The 12,202-nt window shown below is 41.6% G+C and overlaps 1 protein-coding gene across 1 annotated transcript; it reads left to right on the top strand.

Moving 5' to 3' along the window:
- On the top strand, positions 1–10,175 carry tmem62 (transmembrane protein 62). The gene is made up of 13 exons (XM_083923680.1): positions 1–361; positions 1,167–1,278; positions 1,388–1,525; positions 1,938–1,983; positions 2,488–2,629; positions 2,986–3,110; positions 3,377–3,499; positions 3,925–4,080; positions 4,973–5,132; positions 5,311–5,509; positions 5,914–6,009; positions 6,143–6,261; positions 7,663–10,175. The coding sequence occupies exons 1-13, from the start codon at positions 158–160 to the stop codon at positions 7,981–7,983; spliced, it is 1,941 nt and encodes a 646-aa protein (XP_083779806.1). The 5' UTR covers positions 1–157; the 3' UTR covers positions 7,984–10,175.
- Positions 10,176–12,202: the final 2,027 nt, after the last annotated feature.

The raw sequence follows: 12,202 nt of genomic DNA on the forward strand, positions 1-12,202 counted from the left end.
CGGTCTGAGTCTGAGAGCTATGTCGCTGAATGCTTCATGATATCTGTAGTTGATGTCAGTGTGATTCGTGCCCTCAGCTGTTTCCACCAGTAGCTGGTTTTTCTCTGTCCGGGACAGACGGCGGCAGCTAGCCCCCCTCTCTCGCCACTGCAGGAGGATGCTGAAGCTGTTCGGCGCGCTGGTGGTCCTCGGACTGGCCCTGGCGTGCATCACCTCCTGGGTGCTGGACAGCTATGACACGGCTTGGCACCCGAAGAGGAGCGTTCAGCAGCACCTGACTGTCGGGGATGGAGATGGATCTCAGCGGAGTTCACCACCATTTCCCGGCGGCGAGTTGAGCAATATATTCTGGTTTATACAGGTGGGCTTTATTCCGTCTCCATAGCTAGCTTATTTTTTTTGTCTTTGATCATGTGATGCTGTCTAAATCAACCATTATTACTAAGTTTAACACTATATTCTTCAGTTATAAACACGAATGTAGAGCACCTACCTTTTGGGCTCTGCAGTGTTGTCATAGTAATCCAGCTGTGGTGGCTCACCCACTGAACTCTCTCTGAATGATTGACAGAAAGAGGTCAGTGACCACACAAGTGTGTCATTGTCAGGTAAAAAGGTGGTTCAGCGACACAGTAAGTTGTGATTAGACTTTGTCCCCTTTGTGTTTTACAGCTTTCATACTAATCAATAAAAAGGAGCTAGAGATACATGCAGTATATGTTGTGTATGTTTGCCATGTCTGTGGAAACTGGTCTAAATGTACAATAATCACTCTTTTTTCTGCCTAGACTGTATTGATTATGGGCTACCTGGGCAGAAGGTTTTTCCTTTTATTCTTTATTTTGTATTCTTTACTCAGTTTGTTACTGTTATTTGTTCCCTTCTTTCTCTAGTTGTGTGTTAAATGTATTATATGCAATGTATACTGTTTTGCAATACCTTGTCAGGGTTTGAGGTTGGTGCTGAGGGTAATGGGACTGGAGGAGCCAAAGGGATGATAGCCTCTCACTTTGATTTATTTAAATATATGACTGTAACAATGTAACATCTCCTCTTACTGTATAACTATAAACAAATAAAAATCACAAAAAAAGAAAAAGGGCTGTCCTAAAGCCAGATTTAAGGCCCTTTTTAATCTTTTTTTCCGGTTTTATGTCTGGATCAAGGTGTCCGACATTCACATAAGCCGATTTCATGACCCGAGGCGCATTCCAGACTTTGAGAAGTTCTGCACCGACACAATTGAAGTGATCAAGCCAGCTCTAGTGCTCGCAACAGGTACTGTAAATCCCCTCCATCTTTAACTACGCGGCAAGTGTCTTGTAATGAGGTTGACCGGGGTGTAGCCGTGTTGTTTCTCAAATGCATCTTTTTTCTCACTCCACAGGGGATCTAACGGACGCTAAAACAGAGAGTAAGGTGGGGTCCCTCCAGCATGAGGTGGAGTGGCAGGCCTACCACAACATCCTGAAGAGGTCCCGCGTGATGGAGCGCACTAGGTGGATAGACATCCGTGGAAATCATGGTGATTAAACGCAGCACTTTGTTATCTTAGTGTCCTCTCTCCGTACTGGTTCAATGAAAACATCCCACGGTACAATTAAGATTTTCTGAAGCATCCATTAACTGCGGTGCTCCTCCTACCCCCTTCCTCCTCAATTGTGTTTTCTCCTCTGTTATTTGATCGCAAGCTATTAGATGTGAAAGATGATATCTGTCAAAAAAATAAGGCTAGTTATTGGATCTGGAGTTTCTCTTATTGATCGCAGTTGTTGATGTGTGTCCTCCTGTCGGTTTGTCCAATATTGTTTCCGGTATCTTGCCACAACGTGATTCCTGGATTAAATATGTGTTTCTTCATTAGACATTCTCGTCCTTATCAGTGCACGATGAAGCCGCTGTGTTTTTCTCACCATTATTTCATTTTCTTCTGACAGATGCCTTCAACATTATGTCACTGGACAGCGTCAACAATTATTACCGGTCAGTATGAAATGGTCACCACTACATGAAATGCCCGATTCACACCCAGTCTCCGTCTACTCCTGCATGTGTTATAGCAGCAAGCAAGAGTGTGAAGTCGATCCGAGCACATAGTAGCTTCAATGCCTGTGCAACATGAGCAGTTGCAGACCTATTTATTGACAATAATCCAAGCTGTCTTAGCCTCCCGGGGACTAAAATAGAAGCAGGATCTGCATGAACAGAGACCGACTCTCTTGTCTTCTGACACAAATGATGTTTTATGTGACGCTGCTGCTTCTGTTAATGCTGATGGATCTTTTATCTCCTTAATATTCCTTAATGTTGTGGTCGTCCTCTGCCAGACAAAGTCTGTCTCCAATGCGCGCCTTATTTATTTATTTATTTATTTAAAGCGCATCAAATTATCTCAGGACTCCACTGGAGCTGCTGGCTCCATCCCAGACCACCGTATCCCCTGGCTCGAGTCAACTTTTCTCTTTCTTTTTTTTCAATTTTCCCTAGGAAATACTCAGCTAATCAGAAAGTTGGCTCTTTCCACTATGTTCACAAAACTTCCTTTGGCAACTACTCCTTTGTCTGTGCGGATGCCACTCTGACTCCAGGACCCAAGAGGCCGTACAATTTCTTTGGTATTCTCAACCAGGTACAACCGTCTAGCACCTTCTCTTTACAGAACATAAACATTCACTTTCTTTTATTACACTTGGTGATTTAAGGAGGTTTAAATGATTTAAGGCAGTGTTCCTCTATAAGGAAATGTGGCCATTGACTAGTAAATGGTGAAGACACATTTTGTTTATTCAAGAAATATGCAAATAGAAGGTTGAACTAACACATATATTACACATATACACACATTACAAAACATACAGTATCCTTCATACTTTAAATGAAAAAGCGCTTTAAATGTGTGTTCCAAGGTATAAATGAAGCGCTCATGCACTGTAGATGAGGAATGTAAAGGGTCATGTAGTTATTTTAATGTTTTGTTCTCACTAGACTCAAATGGACTTGCTGGACACGTTCAGAGCTGAGAGTCTGCAGAGCAACCAGTCGATCTGGTTTGGCCACTACACCACCTCAACTGTCGTCTCCCCGTCTCCAGGAGTTCGGGATGTGATGAGGTAAGAAAATGTCTGATTGTCAGATGTTAAACCATTTTTTTTGTTTTTTTTTAAACAGGGTGTGTAAATACATACATCCCATTGTCTGCAAACATTCAATGACCTGCTCTTTTGACACGCGAGCTTGACTTTTATCACACAATCTTAGAATGAGGAAGGTTAGCAGCTGGTTTTCATTTATTTCATCCTGTGGAATATTTTAAAGTCCCAGTGTTTTTGGCACATCGTGACAATGTTGTTCTTTCATTTGGACCTCTTGTGTTTAGATCTGCAGTTGCATATCTGTGCGGCCACCTGCACACCCTGGGCGGCCTCATGCCCGTCCTCCACAGCCGGCATCCCCAAGGCACCCTGGAGCTGGAGCTGGGCGACTGGATGGACAACCGCAGGTACAGAAAACAAAAAATAAGAGCCTTAGAAGCTATTTAAAGGTCTTAAACTCAATTTACAAAATTATAAAATGTTTTCCCTTTGCTGCCTTATCAAAAACTGTTAGTTGTAATATGCTTTTGCATTCCTTTGCCAGCTTCAATGTACCTAAATAAATACATCATTTTAAATGATGCTGTTTATTTGGGCCCAGGTTGCCTTAATTACATTAATTGTATCAGTAGAAATTATTATTGTTATATACAGTTGGGATTTACTGGAAGAAATATGTCATAATGAATAATTCTCGTCCCCATCCTCCCTGGTTTCCGTTGTATTTCCATACGATGAAATAGGTATTAAATTGCGCTTTATGCGGTATTAAAAAGGTCTCGAAAATAAGTTTAACTTTGTGCAGAAACCCCCGTCTCACGTCTGTCTCCAGGTACAGGGTTCTGGCCTTCGACCACGACCTGCTGAGTTTCTCTGACCTGAGGTTCGAGCAGTGGCCTGCAGTGCTCATCACCAACCCCAAGGACGCCCAGTACCTGCACCCGGGAGTGGAACCACTGGGTCGAATACGAAGATCAACACACATCAGGTGTCTGTTCTGTGTGTGTGTGTGTGTGTGTTGCCTGTTTGGTGAACCATAAAACCCCTCACTGGCTCTGCCAATGTGCATCCACAACACCTGGTTCCTCTGATGTCCTGCACACACTTTGTTACAGAGCAACTGCCCAGTCTTTAAAATAAACTGTAGTTACCTCTGCCTGAGAGGTTTTCAGTGTCATTTGGCAGAGAGCTAGGTAGAGCTTTTAATTAGTCAGTGCATCTTTTAAACAACGTCTGTTTCTTGTGAATTAGCGCACTTTACATTTAAATGAAAATAGCATGACTTCATGTACTTGCTCAATGCAGGTTTTCTTAAGTATCAAATGTTTGCAACCTTGGCTGAGGTTCATCATTAATAGTTTTTCACTATGACAGCACAATAACACCGGTTTTATCTAATTTTTATGCCTCCACGCCATCGACAACAGGCAATATGTTTTTTGGATCGTCCATGCGCTCGTCCCATACTTGTCAGTGTGTTATCTGGGAATCACTGGAGGGATTTTCTTCAAATTTGTCACAAACGTCCACTTCGGACTTTGGAGGTCAAAGGTCAAGATCACAGTTACTTCACAAAAACCTATTTTGGGCCGTTATGACAACATTTCACACAAATGTCCAACAGGATAAAATGATGGCATTTTACATCCAAAAGGTCAGAGGTCAACTTCACTGTGACACCATCATGTTCTGTCCATTATTCACGTGGTGACACTAATCTTGAAACTGTGCTAAAGTGTCAACGTTTCACCAAAAAACACACCTAATACCTCTGGACAGTTTGGGTGTAAAATGCAATGTGACTGGTTGGCGGAGGTGTACGACCGTAAGGCGGTAATTTTAGTTAATATTGAAACATTTATCTTCTTGGTTCCCAAAAGGATCTTGGCCTTCTCTGAGGTCTCGATCACAGCGGTGCACGTGAGCATAGATGGGGAACCTCTGGGGAAATGCCACTCTGCCGGAGGTCCTCTCTATGTTCTGCTGTGGGATCCGTCTCTCTACCTCACTGGACTGCACACCATCAGAGTTAAAGTGGAGGTCAGTACAGCATTCATTTATAAATATTTCATAGGTCTTGATTAAATTTGGGTTCAATTATGATTCAATTGATGTAGCTCTGCTCTCCGGGCACTTTGGCTTTTAATGTGCTCTGTCTTATACTTGGAATTAAAAACACGCTCCTTTTCTTTTTTTTTTTGTTTTGTGTGCGAGTCAGGACTCTGCAGGCAGGTCGTCAGTGCGGGAGCAGCACTTTACCCTGGAGGACGACCTGACTCCCAGCTTCGGTTTCGTGCAGTCCTTCATCCTCCTCACGGACCACTACATCCTGGGCCGAGTGGCCTTCATTTTTATGATGCTGCTGAATGTCGGGGTGCTGCTGGCCTTCAGGTTCCTGCGTGTTCCTTCTGGGAGAGGTGAGCTGTCGCTGAAAACCACTAAAATCGATACATCCGCATAATTTCATGTCGAAGCGCAATCATCTGATCAGACTCTGATTTTAAAGGTCCCATATTGTAGAAAAGTGAACTTTCTATGTATTTTTAGGACTATGAAGCAGGTCAAGATGCTCTATTTATAATGTGAAAATATCAAAACACTCACAATGTACAGAGAAATGCACACATTCTGTCTATTTGTGGCATACATAGGTAGAAAGTGCTGCTACCGTGCCGTTACAATCATTCCCTGCAGTGACAGTGCAGAGAGCGCAGATGTGGGAGACACGCAAACACTGACAAATCAGAGCAGACATAGGCTTTTTCAGGAGACGGGAGCTTAAAGAGACGGGCGCACATTTTGTTTTTTCTATCATCTTCAGGATTGACCTCTCAAGCGTGTATGTCGCTCCATCACGTCAGCACAATGGACACCTTCTACTACTCTCTGCTGCTGTTCAACCTGTGCACAGCCTTAGGTGGGTCAGCTGCTGTGTTGTGTTTGCTCATTATGTCTGGTGCATGACATGGTTCTTCACAAGATTTCCTCCTAGTCCTGCATCTGTTCCCGTGTAAATAACTCCTGCGCTGTTTCCGCCTCTCTTCCCTCAGGTCCGTGGTTCATAGGAGAGCTGATAGATGGCCACAGTGGTGCATGCTTCGCCTTTGGGGTGTTCATAGATGGACACTTCCTGGAGGGCAGTCTCACTTATGTTGTTGGAGTCGTTCAAGTAAGAAAATACTTTTTATTCAGCACATCTGCATCTCAGTAATGCAAGTATATAAGGAAGAACCTTTGCTGATATGCTTTGTGTATACAGTCTGAATATTTGCATATATGGACTATAGCAGCTGTAATCAAAGTAGTTTTATTAGTTTAAGGTCACTGACTACTTGTACTTGTACTTGAACTCACAGAGAATTATTATTATTATCTCTCTACAGAGCCTTATAAGGACTTTCAGCTCATGGGTTCTGGTTTTCTGGACCACAACTTTATGGTTTTGGTTCATTCTCACCGCTCTTATAGTGTTTTCTGCCACAGCAAGCAGCTGTTATTGTCACGAAATCCATAAAAAAACAAATATGTTAAATACAAATCATCGAATGGCAGACAGACACAGTTAGCGACTAGAAGGTGAACACAGTGCAGCATTAAGCCGCTAAATAGCCAGATTTTTCCCTCAGGAGATTGAGACCAAAAACAACTAAAAGAGAGTGAATTTACATTATTCAAGTGGAACACAAATGTGTGTTAATGTTGCTCAGTAATAGAGAGTAATAGTCAATGCTGTGTTCACAGTTTGTTTCTGCTGCACCCAAGTGGCTAAAAACTGAGTTATTGCTGATTTAACTTTCTAAACAAAAGGCAACAGGACTAGGTTTGGGTAGCGGACGCCTTCTGCTTCTGTTTTAAGTCGAGTAGAATTTACCAGTCACGTTTGAGCAGGATTTGATCGCATGCAGGTAAACTGTCTGTGTGGAGAGCAACAGAGGCAGAGCACATTGGCTGAAATGCAGTCACGAAACCCACAGTGTGACGACAATTTATGCATTCATATGCAGATATGTTTATAGAGACGCTGCCGCTGAACTCCAACTCCATTCTCTGGTCTCAAGTTGTTAACTGAACTGTAAACAATGACGGCGGATATCCGCTGGCTTAATATGGTTAGCTTAATATGTCCCACTGACCCACAAGAGGTCCCACAATTAAATAAGAGTGTCACAAGATAATTAAGGAAAGAAGGAAACATTTGTTACAAAATAATCTGTATATGACATGTACTGCATACTTTAAACTCACCAGCCTAAAAAAGGAAAAGGCTTCAAAGGAAACTATCTGACAAGGAGAAAACGTTGGAACTGCTTCCAAGTCATATTGACTGTAACCTGTGATGGAAGGTCACAGTATTACAAACACAATATTACTTCATTTTAAAGGGTCACAAGCCAAACAGGTTGCTTACCTCTGCCCTATACTTTTATTCAGAAATCTGTACTGAACATGTTCTGTTTGAACTATACGTTCATATTTGCCCCCTTGCTGTCTTAGTAGTTTCTTGTTAATCAACTCAAAGTGATAATCAAGAACTAATCTCATTTAACTGGACTCATTTCTCCTCTGCCAGCTGCTGTTCTTCAACATGCCCCTCACCTGTTATCTCTGCTGGAGCCTCCACCACCGTTGCCGTGGCAACACCTTCCGATCCCACTTCCTGCGGCCGGGCTGCCGCTGGCGGACTCTGGCGGTTCACCTCTTCATGCTGCTGCTACTCACCTGGCAGGCCCACTCCTGCTACTTTCTCCTGGAGACCTACGGCCTCATGGCCTTTTTCCTGTCACCAGTCCGCACGTGGGCATTCGGGCTCAGTCTGCTTTTGGTGTACCGCGCCTGGACAGGCCCCGCACCTCTCGTCGGAGGCAACAGCAAGAGCGTCAATCCCTCTTGACAGTAATTGCACTGTGCCACCGTGACTTCCCCGGAGCCTGACTCACGTACAGTATATTTTGCTGTCGATCCACCCTGAAGGCCTCGATTTTCCCCACAGAGCAGCCCTCTAAACCCCCCTCCTCCTTTCTTTTTCTCCTCCTTCCAAAAGCCACTTCACAGTACATCACTACTTCACTATCCTGTTTATAGATAGTATTGTTTACTTAATATGCATGTTGTTGTCAAGCACCGGTGAGCACATTTCTGGCCATATTCATAGCAATGTGTACAGTGTAAAAACAACAAAACACCTTGGATACATTGGCAGTAAAATAGCCTATTGGAGCAAAGTGCGCCACAGTTAACAGTATATTCTGCTGCGGTTTAAGCTGACTCATTTACTTGAGCTTTAGCACTTTTAGGAAGTTTTGCCTTGGCCGAATGCCACTTCACCACTGCCAAAGGAAGAATAAGAAAGATTCCACCTTTTTATTCTTCCCTCTGAAAATCATTTTCATTTACTAATGAAGGCTGGACGTGCCAAACTGACCCTCGTGTTTACCTTCTGACACACAAATTGTGTGGATAAGAAAGCTTCATTTTGTATTCTGTAAGCTTTCCTAACCCCCTGTGGTTAACACAGCGCGGTCGTTACAGTAACTCCGGTAAAGATGACAGGTAACGCCACCCAGACGATCAGATTACCAAGTTTATTCTACTCGTGATAAAGGAAATCAAAGGAAGGAAATGACAAATCAATCGATTACTGTAGTTGATCTGTGTACAAGTAGTTAATGACTGAAAGTGTTTTTAAATGAAATGTATTCCATTGCGCATAACTGCCACTTAAAAACGTCTCGATATTCGCATTGAATAGTCAGAAAAACGTCAGCGCTGGTTTTCAACAAAACGCAACAGCGAGCGGGCCCGACTCTTCGTGCTCCTTCAAACGTGACGACAGAGAGCAGCTGTTTGTTTCTCAGGAATGTGAGCACTTGAACAATAGGCCGGCCCCGGTAGTATTTCAGGACAATGTTTTTATACTCCATAGTAGCTCAGTGAACGGACAAACCATGTTAAACAATCGAGATGCGTGGTGGCTGAAAACAAAAGAAAAATGAATGTGTTATAGATGTGAAATGAGATGAACCACTACTATGCTGTTTTTTTATTTATTCTTTCTGATTGTACTGAGTGATTTCTTTTTTTTTTTAAATTTTCTCCCCTTCATGTTAAATCTTTGCACTGGAACTGGGCATTCCCTGAGTTGGAAGTTAATTTGACAGCTTTGTGTGTTAAAAAAACCAACAACAACAACAAAAAAAAAACAACGATGTTTGTCTCTATTGTCCTGAATTCCTTTTTTGTGAAGGTGTGAGAGCAGTAAACGCTCTCTGTTGCGCTCTAATTTAATCTTTTCTACTCCGTGGTGGCAGGTGCCTGGATCCCAAAAGAGCAAACTGGTCTGAAAAAAAAAAAAAGGATAAATAAGGATGAAGACCGCATTTATCAAGTCTCTTAATAGAAGCGACGTTCCAACAGAGTCCGACCCTGTTTTCAAACCATACCCAGCGTGAGTGCAGAATAATTGCTCAGTGCTGCGATAAGGCACACAGTTTAATATGAGAAGTGCTGATAGATACTGAGAAAATTCAATCATATGCACTCTTGCTGGCAATGATTTAATAACTATTCCCCCCCTGTCCCCCCTCTCCTCTCTGCTTATACACATGTTTTGTACGGGAGCACTACAAACGTATAATTCCAGCATAAAGACCGATCTTAAAAATGAATGAACTTTTGTTATTGGAGAGCTTTTCTCTTAAGATGCTCAGTACCTCTCATGAGCTACATATTCTGTCCACAAGGAGGTGGTATTGTGTTGCATTTCACTCTCACCCTCTAAATTATGCATGGAACTGTTTTTTTTAATTTTGCAAAAAAAAGAAAAGTACCAAAACCATATCCTGATGAGACAGTTTAGTTTGTTTAGAAATGCTCACGGATCACGTTAAACTATGAATCTGGTTGTGATTGTTCTGTACCGTACGCCGATTTGAAGTAAACAGACATCGACCCCACCACCTCTACGTCTCTGCGAGGGAATATACTGTAAGTGATGTACTGGTGTTCACTAACTAACTTATTCTGGATCCCCCTCCTGTGTTCAAACACTTAACTATATGAATGGAAAGATGATGATTTTACACCTGGCACATATTTTTCTTGTGACTACTGAAATTAGAGCCGACCACAATTTTATTTTGTTAATGGTTTTTAGTGCTGTGGAATAAAATGTTCATTACAGTAAATCATATACTGTGTGTTTGTCTCCACTCTGTTGGCACATGATGTTGCACGGAAGCGAACGAGAACATGGAGCCCAACTAAGGTCGTCACAATAACAGAATTTCTGTTTTTAATCAATAACATGCACACACAGTGCTGGTACAGAAAAAGTCACTAAACACATAATAAACCTCCAAATACTGACAAAAGACAGTAAAAAAAAAGCATCAGATGAGTCAAAAATGTTTCCTCCTGCTTATAATGAGATTGGCATTGGTATGTAACTTAACTGAGAACATTGGTGGAAGTATAAACAAGTTAAACACCAGGCTTTTCATCATAAAACTAAACCAACTAGTGCACTGGTTCTCAAACTGTGCTACTTGTACCACTGGTTGTACTTGAAGGAAAGAGTAATTACTAAATTAATATAATACTAAGAAAATACTTAAACTTTTGAGATTTGTGAATATGTAATTGTAACGTAAATGTAAACTTTAGCATTTCCTGTCATATTTTTGTTGCAATATCAGCCTGTTACGTAGCCACGTTCATGAGTTACGAGCTAAACTGTAGTTGTAGGAAGAGTGTAAGTCGAGGTCAAATGAAAACACTGACATGTCTGATGCAAGCCCTTCCTACAGCTAATTCGCGGGGGGCTGGAGCCGATCCCAGCTGACATCGGGCGTGAGGCGGGGTCCACCCTGGACAGGACGCCAGTCCATCACAGGACACATAGAGACGTACAGAGACAGACAACCATTCATCCCTACGGGCAATTTTAGAATCATCAATTAACCTAACACATGCACGTCTTTGGACTGTGGGAGGAAACCGGAGAACCCGGAGGAAACCCACGCAGACACAGGGAGAACATGCAAACTCCACACAGAAAGGCCCTGGCCAGGAGGCAAACTTGTAACCTTCTTGCTGTGAGGCGACAGTGCTAACCACTACACTACTGTGTAGCCCAATTGGCTGAAGTCAACGTAAAATCTTCTGATTAGGAATAAACCTTCCTGTCCGTAGCTGAATAGTGTAGACGTACGCTACTGTATTTAACATTGGTCTTAGTGGTGTCACCTGACAGAGCCTGATATTTACTGAGGTGGTCGGTCATGTACAAAGTTTGAGAACCACTGAGCTAGTGCATGTGATATTTATCATAGGCTGCTGCTTACCTTTATAGTCTTCAAAGCTAAAGCACTTTAATTGGAAAGCCAATGCAAACAAAATGAGTTAGCTAGTCCTACTTTAAAATCCTTAGTTTGACAGTGTGAAAAATTAGCCAATAAAATCATGTAGCATTTTGCTGGCCTCACTATAAACCTTTGTGCTTAAGAACTTAAGCTAGGAAGCAACTGTACTGAAAGTTAGCAAGCCAAAGCTACTAATATTTTAGACATTAAATAATATCTACACCAATTTGAAAGTCTTATTTCCATTGTGGTTCATGGTGAAGATAAAAGACGTAGATAAAAGGCATTTTAAGATGATTATACAATGCTACTTCCAAATTGTGTTAGCTAGCTTATTATGATTATCAGCTTGACAGATTTGCTAAGTGTTTAGACCAACATCATGGATGTGTATATATACTGTATATACAAGCAATACAGGCCCTACAGTATACTACATGCACTGGCTGGTGTAGTTTTACTGAGAAAGTTAGCTTGGGCTAAGTAACAAGCTGAGAAACCTGGTAACTAGCATGTTAAGCTAGCAGTGTCACAGTTTTCTCAATTGCTCCACTGATGTTAGTTTTGCATCCAATTAAATATTTCAAAAGATAGATACATTTTTAAATATATATATATATATATATATATATATATATATATATATATATATATATATATATATATATATATATATATATATATATATATATATATAACACTCAATATAAATTTTTATAGCCTATTTTGTCTTTGACATGTTTGATAACT

The sequence above is a fragment of the Echiichthys vipera genome (genome assembly GCF_963691815.1).
Source record: "Echiichthys vipera genome assembly, chromosome: 12".
Taxonomy (NCBI): domain Eukaryota; kingdom Metazoa; phylum Chordata; class Actinopteri; order Perciformes; family Trachinidae; genus Echiichthys; species Echiichthys vipera.